The sequence below is a fragment of the Lindgomyces ingoldianus genome (assembly GCF_010093535.1).
Source record: "Lindgomyces ingoldianus strain ATCC 200398 unplaced genomic scaffold BDR25scaffold_24, whole genome shotgun sequence".
NCBI lineage: Eukaryota > Fungi > Ascomycota > Dothideomycetes > Pleosporales > Lindgomycetaceae > Lindgomyces > Lindgomyces ingoldianus.
In genome coordinates, this window is record NW_022985185.1 from 158,885 (window position 1) to 177,797 (window position 18,913).

Below are 18,913 nucleotides of genomic sequence, written 5' to 3' on the forward strand. Positions count from 1 at the left end.
AACATCACAAGAGTAGCAGTAGATCCTTAAATGTCGAAACATTTCCATGCACGAATTACGCCCCGCTGAAACGCCTGACTTTAGGCTATTCTTCACATTGAGCAGAATCTCCCCTTCTCATAGGCTGGCGCAAGAACCAATGAGATCCGAAGAAAGCCCGGGTATCACAAGTTCGAGCGATATTCTACCTTTGTAGTACGCTTGCGGCATCCAAGAGGATGGCATGGTATTTCGTTACTTTTTAAATTCCATACCGATTGCTTAAGACTAGCAAATATAATTAGAACCGACTATATGGATCAAACCTTGAGAAACACTCTCTTTCGAAACTGAGGATTAAATAGTGCTTCTTCTTTCTAGGCACTTGACTATCATTTGTGAGCCATTCCTGTCCCTCCAAACTTAAGGGTTCGTGGTGTGCATCGTGTAGAAATGGTTAAAAAAATATTATCTCCTGAATCTTTCCGTCTATGGAGTCCTTTCATTTGACACTACTTATCGCCCACTCCCTGCGTCCTTCTCTTGAGGGTTATCCGGATTAATTAGCACAGTAGGATGGCGAATAGGAACCGCCGGACTATGTTATTCAACAGATAAACATCGCCTCGGTGCCTAAAGGTACAGCAAGAAGCACTCACCTCGCACTACCATTCCTCAAATATCCCCCATTCATCCCTGGACCCCTCGTCACACCTCCCAAATGCCAATTCTCATTAGCAGTCATATACGAGTATTCTGTATTCTGAATCCCTCCTGCCGGCTCATATGTCGCAGTCCCAGGCAACGCGGCAGCGCTATTCCTAGAACTAAGATCCGTCATACCATCGCCCTTTGGAGAAAGATACTGGTGTGGAAACATGGCGTTTGGTGATTGAGGTGGCAGGGCTACAGATTGACGCGTTACTGCTTCTCCAAGCGATTTCGAGCGACCGATGAAGAAGAAAAGCGCCGCGGCAAGGACAACGATTGCAAGTCCTGCTATCGCTATCCCGGCTATAGCACCTGGCGCCAGCGCTAGTCGGGAAGAGGAGACTGCTATGGCCGCTATTGTTGATGTAGCTGCAGTACTATAGCTGTTAGAAGGTGTGGGGGTCGATGTGGACGAGGCTAAAGTGTAGCTCGTGATCGAAGAGATAGAAGAAGTTCCGCCTTCAGAAGGGAACTGCTCCCCGGGTTGTAGCATGAATGACGAATTCTTTGCGTACTGCCTTTGGATCTCTAGAGATGTGCTCGCATTCTGAAGTTATCAGCGAAAACGGCAATCAACCTGTTCAAGGTAGCGACATCTTACCGGATTGATAACGCCGACCATTTGGTAGTCGATGCACGAACCCTTTGCGGAACAATAGAAGAATATTGGAAATGTATCATTTATCGCAATCGTCCACTTCGGAGGCTAGCTTCGGTCAGGCATGGGTTCTGCTTTTTGCACTCAACATACATTTGGCAACACAGCATCCACAGGATGAAAACCAGAGAAGAATCCAACTTTCCCCTTCCCCGTCATCTCGTATGGTATGCATGGGAATGTGTACTCGGCGCGGACAATGGAATGATTCGGGGGAAAGAAGCGGAATTCGATGATCTTGGTACTGTCAGCGTGTGGTGGGAGATCCAGATAGGATAGGGACAATAGCTACATACGTCTCCAATCTCAGCCTGGGTTACGTCTGGCCTCATCTTGTGGTCGCCGTTTCCAACGCTGATGGTGTGAGTCTGCTTCGCGCCTGTGGATGTGGATGTAGGTATTACAGAGCCTTGTGCTACACATAACCTGGCGAAATGTGCAAACAGGAGCATGAGTGTCACTATATTTGTTGAGATATTCATTTTGAGAGTCTCAGGGATTTGAAGATTACAGCAAGAATGAAAACGGGTTGGACTGTGGAGAAAATGTGAACTGATGGTTAAGGGTATGCCTAAATGCGGAGGGACGGCAGACATGACTTGCACTGCCCGTGGAACAAGCAATTGTAGTTCGGAGCGCCAACATTCCTACAAGGCTAGAATATTCCAATTAGAACGGATGCCTCCAGCGCCCTGAAGGCATTACCTGCAAGACGGGATGAGCGAACGGGGCGGAGAACACTGGCGTTCGGTAGGAAGGCATATGGAGACGTGAAGGTACTGTTTAACACAACTTTCGCCTTGTTCTAAGAGACAGTAGGTCTTAGAAACCCCCCAGTGGTCTTATATCCGAATTCATATTCTAATTAGTGAATCTCTTAAGAAAGCGTAGAAATATCTTCGGCAAAAACTGTCCTTCTGGAAGGCTGAGGTCCCACATTCTAACATGAAAGCCAGAGTTGGATATGCGCTAGAGCTTGGCAAAGCGCCAAACCAATAAGAATAACTAAGGATGATAGCATGGGGCACTGTTGATAGCCACTCGGCGGACAGAAGTATGGGATTGAATTTCGAGAGTTGAGTTGACAATCGTTGGCAACCCATCAGCGGCAAACTGACGGCAACCTCAACGATATTTTGAATATCTTTAGGAACCTCTAGATTAAGTAGGGAGGCCAAGAATAGCATCATATCGAAGATTCTCTCTAATCTCGATACTTGAAGTATCTCCGTGGTGCGGGGCATCTGCTTAGTCATCATGAGACTCACGCTCACTACTGCACTGAACGATCAATCACCGGCCAGTCTATCAAAAAACAACTACCGGCTTCATCTTGTATCTTCTTCGCCCCAAGAAAGCTTTCTAGTTCTCCAATTTCCCTTTAAGACGCTTCGGTATCTCGACATCTATCCAATTTTAGACCTTCTGGTACATTTATGTGTTCCGACTAATAGATGAGGAATTAGTTGCGTCACCCAACTATCACAGGAAAAAGAGCTTCACATACTTTTTACCATGTACTGTGTTTCTGCACGAAGCCTCCTTTTCCCTAGTTCTCACCCGTCGTCACTCTCCTATTCTCACAGAGCGAATCATAGCATCCTTCGAAGACACAACGCCACTTCAATCATATGGAGATGACCGCCATCTTCTCCAATATCCGAGCCATCTATACCTTTCTATCTTTATTATTAACATGAAAATGCTTTTAGGAAAGATCCTGATAGCAATAGTCCTCATCTCTCTGGGGAAGAATAGACTTACCATCTCGAACGCTTGAAAATCTGTCCCGCTCTATTGAGCGTTGGCGAATCTTCTCGTCAATCTTGGCCCACCCATCATTGCTGATGTTGGCAAACGGTTTCCAGCCCCCTCCCTGTGCCTGACGGTACTTACAGTCGAAACAATACTCATCGCTGTTCACCGAACCGAGGGAGTCAACATAGCCACAACCAGTATGGCGCCCGTTCACTATCCTGGATCGTATACACGGCTCCCCTACGAATCTCTTTCGACCCCAATGCCTGCACGGATGATGGTAGACGTGCTCCGTGAAGCACATCCTGCGTACGATAACTCGCCGTAGCTGGGATGAAGAAACGCTAGAGGATTGGTAGAGAATCCACTGCTATAATAGTCGAGGCACAATTACTCCAAAAGATTGATTACGAGAGCAAAAAGTTGGTACGTGGGCCTCTTAACATTATATACCACATCGCAAACACAAAGGCATTGTAGACCGAAAACATTTTGGACCAACACTGCCGGTTCATGACTACTTCTCCTTTCTAGATCCTACGCTGTTCGCCTAAACAATGTTTGGGAAAGCCTCATTGGGGAGATCAAGCGAGTTGCAAATTTCACGACTTTTGATTCCATGGTGTATCTGTTGTCCTCCACGTCGTCTTGCCTGGCGTGAAACGGAGTTGATCGATATACCAAACGCTCCTGAGCCCTGGCGTTGAAACAAGACTTAGATCTAGGAAATCATCTTCCAGTCTAGAAGATCACTGACAAGATTGTGTTTTGTCGGCTTTTCGCGATCTTTTTACAACGATCCAAGTTGTACAGTCCATCCCAACGGAGCAAATGAGCGTCACGCATTTTCGGAATTCTTCAAACACGAAGAAAGACAAAGTGAGAAAGCATTATAGTGTTGGCAAATTGCGCTGGCAGCGTCTAGCAAACATTATTTCGCATCGTGGGGAACTATGTGGAATAGACTAGTTCTCTAGCATGGTCCATTTTTAGGATGGCAAACTTTCAGGAGATCACGTGAGTGTTTCCTGTGCTGATATGAAATGGGAGTGGCATCCGCCAGAAGTAGTAATGCATAGTGGAGAAGCACTTGCACCCCCACAATCTCCGGAATCCACGGAATACTCACAGCAGCCTCGCCAAGCTAGGAACGTTGTCGTCTCGGATTGCTAGCTCAGTGACAGGGCTGGTGGGAGCTGGGGCGCAAGGGGCGCCTACGATTCTTCCCGATCCCCCATCTCGGATGCGAACAGCAGCGCTGCTTTAGCGACTGTGCCTGTGATGGGAGAGACAGTGTGTAGCACAGGCTTTTGAGCACTGTGTTTGAGAGCGAGGATGACTAACCCCGCTCCCAAGTATGGCATCAGGGAAGCGGTGATTCACGTCAGACGTCCTATCCCGGATGACGCCCATTTACCCCAGGCGTTCCGAACTGCTGGTACGATCCATATTTGCTCCCCTCGGCTCCCGGTGATCAGGCGGCGTGTTCATGTTCGTCAGCCCTGCCAGATCCTGCTTTGGCGCTCACGCTTTTCCGAGCTGCACTTTTGCCTCCTGCAGGAACCCTCGCTCTAGCCACCATGCCAAGGTTGAGTTGATATGGGAATCTCGAATTGAGGGGCTTCCCGTTCGAACGTTTCCAATTTTCGATGGAGATGGTCCCTAATCATACGAGGACAATCCGTGCACGTCTCACGGAGAAAGCAATTGGACCAAGCTCAACCATTATGCTCTGCAGTGCGCCAACCAGACTCGTGAAGGTGGAGGATCTAGGAGGCTTTGATATCAGATCCTGAGCTGACATCACCCCAGAACCCAGAACCCCCAAGCACGTGGGAAGTTCCACATTCCCTTTCCTGATCCGGCTGATGACACAGCCACACATACAATTTTCCACATTCTAGCCCAGAACTTCTCCTTGGATATTCTCTCCCCCTAACTTCTCTACCATCTTCTCTTGAAAATTGCTCACACACCTCCATTTCAAGAAAACTCTGCAAAGCGCGCCCCCATTGACACGAAGCCATCACCAAATTCCCCTGCCGAGCGGCGCGCATTACGTACAGAGCATCATTCATCACTAGCCACACAGATAAGAATGCAGGATGCGATCTTGGTGTGCCCCACTAAAAGTCGCGCCGCACTTGCGGGGGATGCAGGGCATGAGAACTCCAACAACCGGTAAGTGGCTGGACCGATGTCGCAAACGAGGATCGTCAGGCATGCTGGTCAAGTTGCGGCTTTTTAAAAATATCTCGAATCGCTCTGGATCAAAGGAAACATCTCAGCAGCGTCTATTGCGGGATAGTGGGTGTGAGGATTATTCACGCCGTGGGGTTAGGAATGCGCGAAAATTTGGGGTAGACAGGTAATGCCATGGGGTGAGTTTCACAATGGTGCTCACTTAAGACGCTCGTGCTCACCATCGCGTATGGAGAAGGTCAAACGACTGAAGGAGGTTGCTTGTTGGGCGCTGGAAAATTCTGCCGGAAGGCTGGAAGACTTGTGGTGGTGGGGCCGAAAAAGCCGCATTTCGCCAAAAAAAGCCAATTCTCACCTCTGAGCAGCGAAAGGATTCAACCAACTCCGTCAGAACACAAGCACGAGACTTTTCGTGTGAGGTTTGTGTTGGCGGGCGTTGGCTGCTGGATTGAGATGTCTCCCTTCCCCACGCCGCATGCAGTCAGACACCGGGTTTCCAGGCCAGTGGGAATATATTAATGGCGATTGAAACGGGTAAGGCCACTTTGCATCGGACTTGGTAACCACAATCTGAGTGTTGGAAGCTGCAGCTCGGTATTGCCATCGTGTGACAGGCAGGCCTGATCTAGAGTTGGGAGAAGGACAGAGTAGGAGAGTGGAATGTTGAGTGAGGTTCGAGTGCCGGGGTCGAGTCAGTGAAGAATGCGGCTATCCGCCTCCGACTGGCTGGCCTTATCACTATCGCCACGAGCTCCCGTGAAGCTGGGCGACTTCAGAGAAGAGAAACTTCCGTCAAACGGCAAGCTGCATTGTGAATGGAGGCCTTTTTATTTGATAGTGGAGGTCTGCATGTGTATCGGATGCCCAGCGCCCAGGTGCAGGCATCCGATGCAGCTTCCTCCGTATCCAGGGATGGTGGATGTATCCTCACGCACACAGGAACACGCAGCTTCATCAATCAAAACTCAGGGGAAAGGAGCAGTCTGACCATAAATGGCATGGCTTATGAGCTTGCTGGTATCTGGCGGTGTGAGTTGGTAGTCTTGGAGACAGCGACAGCGTCAACCAAACGGTTGATCCTATCTAGAGTAAATGTAGATGATGGCTGGCGGGTGATGGTTCAGGAACAAAGCGGTCAAAGCCGGAGCACGCAGAACGGGGGCTTTGAGGGCCTCATTGCCGTGCTCAACCGGGGTCTCACTGTGCTCCTGTCAGCAATGGATAGTGCTGCGGCGATGCCTGAGCAAAGACACCGTTGTTGAGGGGGTAATCAAGGGTGCGTGGATTGGGCAGAGGAGAGCCCCAGAGATGCGGTTCAACAGCAGTAGCCTGGGGTGGGTTCTGTGCTTTGGGGGCGCCGTGGAAAACCCCAGCAGTCACAATGGACGCCAGCCAGTTGCGTGCATTATTGCTTCTTCATCCCACGGAAAGCGTTTGGCGACGCCTCTTGGCCCAGGGCCAGCCTAAATAATTCATCACAGCCCCGCCACTGACCGAGACACTCTCCCGAGCACACCTACTTAAGCCTCCTGCCCCCAGGACTCTTGTGCTTTCCCATCTGCACACCTTGCACATACACTTCCTTCGCCAGACACCCACCTCACCCCCCCAAACACCTCCTTCCCCACAACAGCAATCATGGTACGGGCCCGATGTCAATTGGATTGGACAGCAGAGGTTTGCTCACGCAGATTGCACAGGCCGAGTCAACAATCCTCTCCAACACCGCCAACGTGAGTTGCAGCTCGTACCTCTCCTCCCTCGGTCGCAATTGCCAGGCTGACACGCCCAACCACAGCTCGAGAAGTACCTTAAGCTCCCGCAGGGCAACAAGGTCATTGCCGAGTACGTCTGGATTGACGGCTCCAACGGCCTCCGCTCAAAGTGCAAGGCAAGCTCTCAATTCCTCATTCTCTCATTCCCCAAACAATTCGACATGATGTTCTCGGCGCCCGCCAATCGCCGGGCTCGGGCCATGTTTTGCTTTTTTCCCTGTCCTTATCACGAACCCCGCGATAAGGCCGCAAGCCCCTCCTCCAGCCACATTACGCACCGATGGTCGAATGGAGAAGCTTTGCAGGCCCTGTCCGCGCGCCATCGTGTGATGACGAGTTGACGAGTTTCCCCGTTGATCCACCGGCCTTGTGGCATGCAAAAATTAGACACAACTGACATTTCCCCTCGTTCTAGACCCTAAATAAAAAGGTTACTAGCCTCAAGGACCTCCCCGAATGGAATTTCGACGGCTCTTCCACCGGCCAGGCCCCGGGCAACAACTCCGATGTCCTCCTCCGCCCGTGTGCCTATTACCCCGATCCTTTCCGTGTGGGCGGTGACAATATCCTCGTCATGTGCGAGACCTGGGGACCTGATGGCAAGCCCAACGCCTACAACTTCCGCCATGACGCCGACGTCGTGATGCAGGCACATGCTTCGCACGAGTTCTGGTTCGGTCTGGAGCAAGAGTATACCCTTCTCGACTTTAACGGCTGGCCGTATGGTTGGCCCAAGAGTGGCTTCCCAGCTCCCCAGGGCCCATACTACTGTGGTGTTGGCACTGGCAGGGTCTTCTGCCGTGACATCGTCGAGTCGCACTACAAGGCGTGCATGTATGCCGGCATCAACATTTCTGGCACTAACGCTGAGGTCATGCCTGCCCAGTGGGAGTACCAGGTCGGCCCGTGCACCGGCATTTCTTGTGAGTGCTGAATCATCCCCAGCCGAGTCTACCCGAATTATGCAAACTAATCACGTAACGCAGTGGGCGACGAGCTCTGGATGTCTCGATTTATCCTCCACCGTGTTGCTGAAGAGTACGGCGCCAAGGTCACGTTCGCTCCCAAGCCCATTCCCGGCGACTGGAACGGTGCTGGTCTCCACACCAATGTCTCGACCAAGGAGATGCGTGAGGAGGGTGGTATGAAGTACATTGAGGCGGCTATGGAGAAGCTCTCCAAGCGCCAAGCTGAGCACATGGCCGTCTATGGTGAGGACAACCAGCTCCGTATGACTGGCAAGCACGAGACTTCGTCGTACGACAAGTTCACCTGGGGTGTTGCCAACCGTGGCTCATCCGTCCGTGTTCCCCGTTCCTGCGCCCAGGAGGGCAAGGGCTATTTCGAGGACCGTCGCCCGGCCTCCAATGCCGACCCATACCAGATCACCGGCATTGTCGTCGAGACTCTGTGCGGCATGGTCGAAGGCGCCAACATGTCGAGGAAGGTGGCCGATGCTGAGCCCGTTGAGCAGGAGGTGGTTGTTGCCAAGTCGTAAAAGGCTCTCTCAAAAATCACTTCCTCGTAATACCCCAAATTCCTATTCCTTATCCCTGTCCCTAGACCACGACTTTCAACACAATAACCCCATCAACACTACTTTGGGAGCACGATAGATGACTGTCGGATTGCTTTCCTTCCCCCCTTACACACTCATATCCCTCCGCCCCTCACCACACAAACACCCCAAATCACACATTCTGTAAACCACATATTATCGAACACACCCCCTACCAATCAGCAAGAGCGGGAGCGATGAGTGGAGGCGGGGTTATGAGGTCGGCTGGCGGCTCTTTTCTAGCCCCTCGCTTCCTTTCCTTCCGGACGCCCTGGTTGGTTGTAGGTGGATGAGTTGAATCATGAAATGTACTGTAGAGAGACGTAAAGATGACTTCGGATCAATTGTTCACCGTCTTTATGATGTGATTATGTGGTGATTTACTAGTGTGATCGTGTAATGAAAGTCTGGCGTTGATATGTGTACCTAGTGTTCTTAATGCTCCCTTATGGTGTTGTTTGGCTTGCGATTCTATCCTTCGATTGTTTGACACATAATACCGTGATGTTTGCTTCGCGAAGCTAAATGACTAAGTGCACCTGTTGTCCTTGGGCTCCATTGTGGTGTTAGTCGACTTGCGATGCCGCCCGAGTCTACCACCGATCGTTTGACACATAATACCGTGATGTTAATTTTCCGAAGCTAATTGACTCACTTGCGTGCATACATATACCTCGAATCCTTGATGCTGCCCAATCGCTCCACATGACAATGTGAGGTCTACTTTCCAGAGCTCTTTTACGTACTTGCATATTTGGCGAAAGGGTGATCGAAAATATCAAGTCATATGTTTGGCACGACGATTCAGCCCCTGGGCACTGACTGGAAAATCTGAAGGCATTTGTTGGGGGATTTTGTGGCTGGGAGAACACGGAGTAAATCGGTGCGGAAGGAGATCATCCACACAAACGAAAGATCGAACAAAAGACTTTAACACGTTTGATAGCAGCGGGTAAAAAAACTACACGGTATATTGAAATATGCTCACAGGATCTCCATGTCACAGCCTTCTTCATACGTCTTTAGTCTCAGCTAGGAAACAAATAAGAAGACCTCATTCTTGGGATTGAGGGCTAAGTTGCGAGGTATTGTTAAATAATTTTTTTTCCTTTTTTTAGTTATAACCCTAAATGCTATAACTTGAACTCGAAACCGACAGCTACAACCTGCACGCTTACGGTATAGTTTCTGCTGCAGAAGTTTGTGATGACCACTAAGCCACGGCCGGCGTCGCGGCTGTTTTGTGCCCCATTATTGAGAATAAACCGTGTTGATGCCGGGGATAACACTATCTAAGCCAGTTTTCATCTTCGAAACTTCTACATTCTCTCCTCCACTCTCCAGCTTCCATTGTCGCCATTGTTAACATCACCCTGCTATCCCCATCTACTCAGCCCACCAGTGTCAAAGGTAATCCTGAATATACTCAACACCAGAACTCCCTCAATAGCGTATGCAATCAGGCTTGCCAAATCATAATCAATCTCAAGACCATAACTCCAAAAGAAGCATGTTCGTCCAGACGTACTCGTTCCAAAACGGCTCCAATATGCTGTCGACCTAACGACTCCAGTCGTCTTCCCAACTTCCACATGCAAAGATAGCGCGTGCGTATTCCTAGTAGCAGGATACTAGCCTGCGAACCCCCAGTCAATGATCACGACCTCCAACCCTGAGCTTGACCCACACGAATTCTCTTGATAAGTAGACTTGAAAAGTTACGGGTTACGATGTTCTTGTGCTGGAAGTCCCCGCGTGGAAAAATTAGCGGATGATTTGAAATATTTCTTTGAAAGGGCGCGTAGTATTCCGTCGTATATTTAGAAAGACCATCCCCCACATATTTCGCTACCATTACCTCGTTTAGATCGGATTCTGTGTCGAATGAGTCCGCAAATGGGTTTGAAGGCGCATCTCCTTAAAAACTGATCGAACTTTCGTTACCACGCCTCCTTTGTTGCAAGCCCCATTTCAGGCCATGCCAAGGAAAGAACATGGCCTTTTGTTCGCTCAATGATGATGTGTTGGGACTCTGAAATAGGGCATAGATACGTGGTACCAATACGGATGTCTAATGTTGTAAGAACAGAATTATTTCTCCTTCAAGAATATCGACTTAAGCGCCACACTTGACGACTAAATGATTACCAATACCAACAACTTTAGTCAGTGACTTGTTGTTAAGAATATCCTGGGCAGCGTCGATTTCTTCGACCGTTGGCAATTTCGCTTGAACATGTATAGTATGGTAGACTGCAGGTCCTCATATTAGGAAACCTGAGAGTTATTGGAAAAGAAGAAGGCCGTATTTAGGATTTCGGCCTCTAGAGGTACACAAGTGCATAACCAATTACATATGCCAGACATACCTAGTCTCGACCGTATTCCACTTCACACCTGCTTCGCCATTCCATCCTCTGCTTCCTCGACCTCCTTAATTCTACACCGCCAGAGATTTAATCCAGTAGTAATACTGTAAGAAAGGATCGGCACTTGAACACTTACTCTTTGTCCTAATACCGTACGCCATCACGCCGTAAACAGCACCCATTCATACTTTTTTTTAACGGGATACTAAATCTATATCACTATCAATAGCCGCCCTTAGAATCTTCAGACATTCAGAGCCTAGAAATGCTCAGATGCGGTATCCAGGGGTTCAGGAAGAGGCGCGGGCACTTACTTGCAATATTATAGCCGCTAGGCTTTGCTACAATCATGTTAAATATAACGCTCACAACCTCTTCGTGGTTTATTCATGAACTATCTTTAAGCCTTCCTTAGGACTCTAGGTTTCTATACTCATTATATTGCCTGGACCACCGCCACGGCTGCACGGCCAAAGCACCAAAAATACGTGAGAGCGGGCAGCAGGGAATGCGGTGGGGGAGACTTGTCATTCATCTAGACATTATTAAGGGAATCGTGGTGCCGTTTTGACACGAGGGGCGGGCATTTTACTCCTACTGAACATCTCGCAGAGACTTCGCAGTCTTCTAGTTTACACACACAATAATCAAATACCTCCGTCGTTGCATAGTTGTGTCGCATTGATGCAGACGGTGCGGTCATCACTCCCATTGTGTGGCAGGTTCTAGAACGATTGTTTAGAAGAGGAGATAAAGAGACGGAATTTGAAAGGATTAGCACGTACGAGGTGAAATGAGATATGAATGATAAAATTTTAGAAGGAAGCTGTTGAATAGACATGATTGAAATTGGAACAGTAGGACACGGCTGTCGAAGGTGACATCCGCATAGGGACCCAAAAAAAAGAAGAAGAAAACAGATAGCGCTGCACGTATGCCCTTCCCTTCGTATTCGCACTGAAAGATAGCGTGCAGGAGCCAGTAAGCGCAGCTTAGCTTTGCAACTGTAGGAGCAGGCAGCAAAAGAAGGGGAGCAAAGCAAAAATCCATTAAGCGTGAAATGAATCGAAATCACAGAAGCACCGCTATAACCGACGATAGATAGCCGACGACAGCAGACTGCTTACTGAAATACAACGCAAGAAACATGGGTTGGGTGTGGGTCAAATAATTTCCAAACCGTTCAATTTGTTGGCTTAGACGGGTCTTATTTTTGGGGGCAAAACTCACCAGAATTGGAGGTAACATAACATCGTTTAGAAGGAAGGAAGGTTTCTACTGTAGGCTCAACTGCTAACCGCAATCGATTACCATCTAAGGAGAAGGCCAAGGCATAGACCAATCCGCATAGCCCTTGGTCTCAGTATTTCATTCTTTCAACAACCCAAGGCGATTCCCGTGCCGCCAATTACGCTCATTGGTGGGCCACGCCAGTTCCCAAAACCAGAAAACCTGCACTTGAAGGTCCCAACAGCCGACTTAATAATAATTCCAAAATTTAATAATTCTCCTGTTGTGTCTAATTAAGACTCCTGTTAAAGCTCAAAAGTAATAAGAAAAGCTGGTCTCAAGGACATCAAGTTTTGACCCTAAACTTGAGATGAACGGCTATATCTCTAGAAAGGTTTACTTTAACAGTCGAAAAAGTGTCTCAAAATAGGTATACAAGGCTACTAGTAGAATTTTAGAGTATATTACGAAGCGGTTGTTAGGCTCTTAAGATACAGATTCCTCTTTACGAGAGGATTTTTGGGGTGGCGCGAGGACCTAGTGTGGAACACGTCGGTGCAGGTCACTAATCCTCCCCGCGCCACCTCCGCCACTTTCGTCGAAACCCGATACATTCCCCTTCTCCAACAACTGCTCTCTCATACCCACCTCCTAGATCCTCTAACCTCTTGTTACTCAACGTAAGGCTCCGCGGATCCTCCCGGCCCGCTTGGATATTTGGAATCCAGGCCCAAGAAAATGCGGCGCCAATCGCCATGACGATACCAAAGATGATGAAGATATACCCCTGCGTGGTCGCTACTGGATCGCTGGCATGGACGTAGTGCAAGATGAGCAGGACGACGACACTACCAAGTTTTCCCGCTGCCGCAGAGACACCATGGCAGAAGCATCGGTATGTCGTTGGGAAGATTTCGGCGGGGATCATAAAGGTGAGGGTATTCGCGCCTAGGATGTGTTATTAGAGTACGAGGGCTAGGTAAGATTGGATAAAATAGGGCCTACCGAAATTAAACCCAAAGTGGCAAACGGCGACGAGGAAGACGGTAACCGCGTGGTTGGTAGTGTGGAAAACAGCATAGAACGTCCCTCCAGTGATGATGAAGAGAATGGCGAGTGCCAAGAAAGAGGTTGTCAACCACTGCCGTCGGGGTAGATAGTTGACGGCATAGATGAACAGCAGGCTGCCCATGACCGAGGCGATGGATACCGTTAGCATGCTCTTTCTCGCATTTTCGTACAGTACGTCGTATATTGTTGCTTGCCTACCCTTATTCTCTAAAATAGTAGCGTTGAGTGTCGGGTCTGTATTCCAACTTGGTACCGCAGGAGGATTGCCACCTTGCTGTTTTGCATCCCAGGTCGCCCATATTTTAGACAGCGTACGAAAATTCCCCATCCCGAGGCCATAAAAGGAGAAATCCAGCAAGAACCATGTTGTGCTTGTTCCTGCTAAGTATACCCAGTTTTTCTGTTCAAAGAAAAACCGCGTGAGATCCCTGGAGGAAAACTGGACAGGATTTGCAGGGGGATGCAAGGTAGCCGGTCCGTTAGCTTGACCTATCAGTTGCATTTGAATATTCTGATTTGCCTGGCTGCCATATACCCTTCTAGTACTTCGGAGCGCTCGGGGAAGATTCTTCTTAACCTCGAGATCGTAGAGGCCAGGGTCCGAAATCAACAAACGGAAAAGGATGGCAATGAGGGCAGGCGCTGCTCCCACTCCGGTTACTATCCGCCAGATAGAATCAACAGTTGATGTGCATTTGGCCAGGGCTATGGCATCAGCCGTCTTGGAGCAATTCTCTTGCAAATGGTCCCTTTTGTCAAGTCCGAAGAGAACCCACAGGCCGACGAGATGTGCAAACAACTGGCCGACCGGCTGCATAAGGAACACAGCGGCGATCATCCTCCCCCGGGCTCTTGTTGATGACCATCTGCATGCACCAGTCAACTTCGACTTCCACGAGAGCGAGCTCGCGAAGCAGCAACTTACTCGGTCGTAATCACAGCACTTAGAGGGTATTCGGCTCCAATGCCTACCCTTAAGGTGGAAGAATAATTAGCAAGATTTTCGAATATAGAGATTTGACATTAGACTATGTAAGACCCCACTTGGGTGACATTTTGGCAAGGCAGAGAAAGAGAGGGCTCTGCTTACTGCAAATCAGTTAGCATAGGTTCATAGTATGGTACCTTGGGAGCAGTACCCCCATGACAAAACGCCATATTGAGAGCCACCCTAATATGCTCATGTTTTCTAGGTAGCCTGACGAGACGGAGGCGACCCCAATGGTGGAAAAGATAACGATGGCGAGCTCTATACCGTACAGCCTAGTTCTCCCAAAGCGGTCACCAAGCCATCCAAAGAAGACCTGGCCGACTATAGACCCTGCCAAAGTCATGGAGTTGACGAGCAGTTCCCTCCATGTCGACCTCTCGTTGGGCCAATAGACGAAGGCGAGAGAGGGAAGGATGACGTTGGTCGCAAACCTGAGGCGGGATTAGAGGGGCTGAGAATTCTAACCAAAGATACAGACAAGTTGTATGAGTCAGTGAAGAAGCCAGTCGCAGCAACGGCCCAAATGCGTAGGTTGAAAGAGTTGAGGTCAATTTCGTCGCGAAGCCGCTGGCGGTCCTTTTGAGGTTAGTGTTAGCAAGAACGGAAGAGGAAGCGGAAGCGGCAACAGAAATGATAAGTAGCGAGCTTACTCTACGCTCCTGTTCCGTCAAGACCTCCCCATTTGGACCAAGGAAGCCGTGATGAATGTTGGGCATAAGCGTTCACGGGTTCCCACGACTGCAAAGAGAGGACAGAGACGAGCAAGCAGCGAACAACGAGACAGTGAGGCGGCACGTCGGACGCGACCAGACGGGACCAGCTAAGTTTATCTGTCATGGTTGGTTTAATCTAGCCTTACTCTCTGGAGAGGAAGCGCCAGGGCGCTTCCGTTTCCGGTACTGTGGTGGCTTGTAAAGAGGCCGGTGACACCAGGGCTGAGAGTATTGACAATCTGCACCGCGCAGAGGCTGACGCATTTGGGCTTCGATAGAGACCGGTCAGGTACGGGGCGTCCAATGGCATAGCACCAAGATATCGGATTCTGCGCCCGGTAGCTGCAGACACTTTGGTGAAGGCCTCCCAGATGAGCCATTGCGAAGGAGCACGAGAGTCTATTTCGCCTGTCAGACACAAAAGGCTGAAGGCGGAGGGCTGTGGCGTCACGGCGTCTTTGGCTGCTCTCCTCCCTCTTCTGGCTTTCCTTCGTCAGAGCCTTCTTCTTTCACCCTCTCTGCGAACCCAAAACGTACTCTGTGGGATTCTCCAGGGCCTGTCTTATTGGACGATACAGATCGCAGTACTGCCGCACGTGGCAACCCCTTGAACCCCACCATCCCGGCCGCATCTCCAACTGCTCTCATAGACCCCCATGGCTACCCCTGGCTACTCCCTCTTCGAGCTCTATCAAACTGCTAAGAAAGCAAAGCAGATATGGAACGCTTTCACTGATGAATTCGAAAATGCCCCTACCAGAGTTCGAGAGCTGATTGAAACGTGTGACTACCTGTCCAAGGTGCTGTGCGACTTTACCAGTCTCTTAGAGGAGTACGAAGAGGCATATCCTCAAGAGGAGAGCTTCGATCGGAAACTGCTTGAGTGCCAGGCCTTTATCGACAGGTACTGGTCGCTAAAGGGGGACTACTTAACCGAATTGCAGACCCACAGATTGGGTCTCGGGTCACGACGTACATGGAAGCAGGTCTGGTACATCGCCTTTCCCGGTACCTCTTCAGAGAAAAACCACTGCTAAAGAATCCCGACAGGCAGACTACCCGATATGCATACGATAACAAACGAGCCCAAGAGTTAAAGGACGGTTTATGCCTAGAGATCCAGAAACTCCTGGCCTTCACCGTAGTTTTCGCCCTGTTAGTTAGCTTCACTGGCCTCGAGTCCGGATATTCTCTGTTTCTCAACTCACATATTACAGGAGAAGGAGCGCTCCCGTCAATTACTCCCTCGACCTCTCCAATGCGCGGGATCGGACAATAGCGGCTAATAGTCCCCGGCCCAGACTAGATACGCCGTTGAGGCTCGCTCTACTTCAGCCTAGTCAAGAGCCAGAACTTATAGGCTTACATTGCCAGCTACTTGAGTTCCAAGCCCTATTCCGAGATCTTGTAGGAGTCAGGTACTCGTACGAGCGGGAAATGAACAGTGCCCTCCAGTGGGGTCGACCAACGAACATCGATCCTATCAGGGAGAGATTAGAATCTATTTGGCATAAGCTGTATGTCCGCTCTGGACTGATAAATGAGGATAGCCCGACGCCGCCTCTGCCAAGGGATTCACGCGAGCTTCTAGAAGCACCAGCCCGAAGCTACGACCAACTTGTTATTAACACCGCTGCTCCTTCGATGCATGGGGGTTTGCGTACCAGCACCGATGTTCGACAATCACTTCAACGAACAAACCGAACGAGACCCCCTAATTCCTTCCAGTCTAGGCCACATCCACCATCCACGTACGCGCCCTCATCATCTGGGTGTCGGACATCGAGCATTACAACTACCTCGCTATATAACACGTCCGAAGTAACGCCTCGCACAACGCCATATTTGACGGCAGAGCAAGGTTCACCCACTGTAGCCGACTCTCTCCTACCCGAGTCCACTATGTCAACTATACTATCGCCGGTTGCAACCATGTGAGTCCCTCATCCTACATAGTATATGAGAACTATGTAGACTGAAGCTCTTCAAGCACACTCCCCATCCTGCAAAGACAAATAAAGCTACTAAGCTGGGCCGTTAGGGTGGTTGCCGAATCGCATTTCGTAGAGTGGAGTACTGAAAACAGTACTGAGAAGCTAATTCATTTTCGTAAGCCTCAAACAACCTCTGCTAAGCATTTAATATGCATCCTTGTTACCGCGCATTAACCGCTTTCAGTGCCTCATGCAGCATTTCCTCATGTTTACCATTCGAGAACACTGCAAAGTCTTGATGTAACGTTTGGTGAATGCCACCAAGTTGTCCTAACTTCTAGTGACGCTACCGTCTATGAAAGACATATAATGGTCGAGTATTATTTTTCCTCGCATGATAAACGAGACAAGTTTCAGGGCGATATTCGAGACATGACGCACATCAAAGCGTTCGACGTCGATGTGATCTGGTCCAACCTGCACCCAAAATATGATGGTTGGCACCATTTGGCAGGAATCGCAAGACTCGAGAAGCTCAACCTATGGCAGTCGAACAGATTCCCGTACCACTATTCGCTTTCCTTTCTTGCCTCCGCTACATCGGGTGAGCAGCAGGAGTACCCACTTTCGTCGTTCAGTAATCCCCCAGTATATACGCAGCGCAGCAAAGAGGCCCGACTGTATCTGAGAGGGAGAAGAACGAGTGCGTCATCATCGCATTCCAGGCGCAATTCGCTCGGATTGAGATGGTCACGGCGATCTTCTGACTTTGGTAAATCGCGTTTCGTCTGTATCATTTCTGATCCTCAAGTGCAGGTGACTAGCTAACTAGCCGTGCTAAGCAAGCGATACACCAAACGACACACCCGTATCACCGAACTCCCAACCGCCCAACCGCCATGACTTTACACAACCCGAACATATCTGCTTCCAGTTTACACACAAGGGTATATATTCCCACCTCCCCTCATTTCATTCCTGTCAGACACAGTATCATCGTCTTCGTTAAGATGCTAAAACTCTATCCTAGAGGAATACAACTTCTTCAGAGAAGAATACGAACGCGCACATGCCGAAGAGCAGATGATCACTGAGCCTCGATATCCAGTGGATAGAGTCGAGTTAGCCAATACACAGGCGCCTGTTGAAATGTAGGCAAGGCAGCTAGCGCGCTAACACAATTAGCTCTGTCGAGGGATTAGCGGTGGCAGGTTGTTTCTGGATTGGTACGGAGGGGCACGAATATGGTCCTACTCAAGCGTTAGGGAGTTCATTTGGGGAATAGATGGTCCGGTTTCTGGGCGTTTCTGGCTCGCATGCGGCAAAGACTTGGAAAATTGGTTGGATATCTTCCAGGAGAAGTTTGTGGAGTTGGTACAAGTGCGTTGGAAATAATTCAGTTAACGGCCCTTGACGAATGAGTGTTGACCGGAAGCATACGTAGGAAGCTTTTAACATAGGACATCTATGTATATCCGCAACACACCACTCAACCCAACATACGAGAAGAAAATTTGATACGTTAAGACTTCGGGCGCCGCAGCTTTGTGTACTAGTGGGAAAGGGGATTTAGAGCAGTATTTCTCGTTCCAGTGAGAATTCGACAATATAGTTGACATTCTACGGCCGCATTAAAGTCACTGATTATATCAGTAGGTTGTCTCCCGGAGGTGGCGTGTATTTTTTTTTCACAGGGACTAACACAAAAGCTCGAGATGTAGAACCTTTCCTAGACCAATTTGGTATACATATTGTAACAGGTAGTAGGAATTTGTATTTCAAGGTTGCCCTGTATTGTGATCACTGGTGTATCTTTCAATTTTATGTCTGAGTATCCACCCCAGTACGCTCAACCCCATCTTTAAAGGGTGAGCCTATCTCCCTACAGGGGAGCTCTTTCTTGATTCCTGAATTTGCACGTGACAATAAACACATTGCCCACTTGGCTTCCGAGCGCAAGGTCT

General features: G+C 49.3%; 6 protein-coding genes across 6 annotated transcripts; 3 read left to right on the top strand and 3 right to left on the bottom strand.

Moving 5' to 3' along the window:
* Positions 1–949: 949 nt before the first annotated feature.
* BDR25DRAFT_173938 (uncharacterized protein) lies at positions 950–1,743 on the bottom strand (the record flags this gene model as incomplete). Its single annotated transcript, XM_033684159.1, has 4 exons — positions 950–1,237; positions 1,292–1,396; positions 1,442–1,585; positions 1,645–1,743. Coding segments are annotated over 4 exons (636 nt in total), but the record flags the coding sequence as incomplete, so codon positions are not given.
* An 862-nt stretch (positions 1,744–2,605) lies between these two features.
* BDR25DRAFT_357373 (uncharacterized protein) lies at positions 2,606–4,070 on the top strand (the record flags this gene model as incomplete). The annotated part of the gene is made up of 9 exons (XM_033695792.1): positions 2,606–2,776; positions 2,808–3,080; positions 3,107–3,167; positions 3,217–3,430; positions 3,466–3,536; positions 3,578–3,650; positions 3,696–3,808; positions 3,867–3,985; positions 4,032–4,070. 9 exons carry the CDS (start codon positions 2,606–2,608, stop codon positions 4,068–4,070), a joined length of 1,134 nt encoding a protein of 377 aa, XP_033545284.1.
* Positions 4,071–4,119: 49 nt separating this feature from the next.
* BDR25DRAFT_357374 (uncharacterized protein) lies at positions 4,120–5,184 on the bottom strand (the record flags this gene model as incomplete). Its single annotated transcript, XM_033695793.1, has 8 exons — positions 4,120–4,195; positions 4,236–4,328; positions 4,358–4,382; positions 4,447–4,499; positions 4,524–4,621; positions 4,652–4,768; positions 4,803–4,962; positions 4,994–5,184. 8 exons carry the CDS (start codon positions 5,182–5,184, stop codon positions 4,120–4,122), a joined length of 813 nt encoding a protein of 270 aa, XP_033545285.1.
* Positions 5,185–6,749: 1,565 nt separating this feature from the next.
* Positions 6,750–8,985, top strand: BDR25DRAFT_304894 (glutamine synthetase). The gene is made up of 5 exons (XM_033690311.1): positions 6,750–6,949; positions 7,009–7,041; positions 7,107–7,199; positions 7,499–8,006; positions 8,070–8,985. Exons 1-5 carry the CDS (start codon positions 6,947–6,949, stop codon positions 8,579–8,581), a joined length of 1,149 nt encoding a protein of 382 aa, XP_033545286.1. The 5' UTR covers positions 6,750–6,946; the 3' UTR covers positions 8,582–8,985.
* A 3,820-nt stretch (positions 8,986–12,805) lies between these two features.
* On the bottom strand, positions 12,806–15,018 carry BDR25DRAFT_372943 (phosphate transporter; the record flags this gene model as incomplete). The annotated part of the gene is made up of 6 exons (XM_033697259.1): positions 12,806–13,188; positions 13,246–14,177; positions 14,237–14,284; positions 14,437–14,733; positions 14,781–14,878; positions 14,953–15,018. 6 exons carry the CDS (start codon positions 15,016–15,018, stop codon positions 12,806–12,808), a joined length of 1,824 nt encoding a protein of 607 aa, XP_033545287.1.
* A 653-nt stretch (positions 15,019–15,671) lies between these two features.
* BDR25DRAFT_344192 (uncharacterized protein) lies at positions 15,672–18,814 on the top strand (the record flags this gene model as incomplete). Its single annotated transcript, XM_033693911.1, has 9 exons — positions 15,672–16,006; positions 16,066–16,170; positions 16,233–16,949; positions 16,997–17,124; positions 17,194–17,652; positions 17,792–17,896; positions 17,980–18,100; positions 18,152–18,329; positions 18,710–18,814. 9 exons carry the CDS (start codon positions 15,672–15,674, stop codon positions 18,812–18,814), a joined length of 2,253 nt encoding a protein of 750 aa, XP_033545288.1.
* Between the last annotated feature and the right edge of the window lie 99 nt (positions 18,815–18,913).

What these genes read in the sequence shown, in the direction of transcription:
- BDR25DRAFT_304894 (XM_033690311.1), top strand. An exon ending in GCCTCCGCTCAAAGTGCAAG is followed by an intron (nt 7,200 to 7,498) that starts GCAAGCTCTCAA and finishes CCCTCGTTCTAG; the next exon opens with ACCCTAAATAAAAAGGTTAC. An exon ending in CCCGTGCACCGGCATTTCTT is followed by an intron (nt 8,007 to 8,069) that starts GTGAGTGCTGAA and finishes CACGTAACGCAG; the next exon opens with TGGGCGACGAGCTCTGGATG.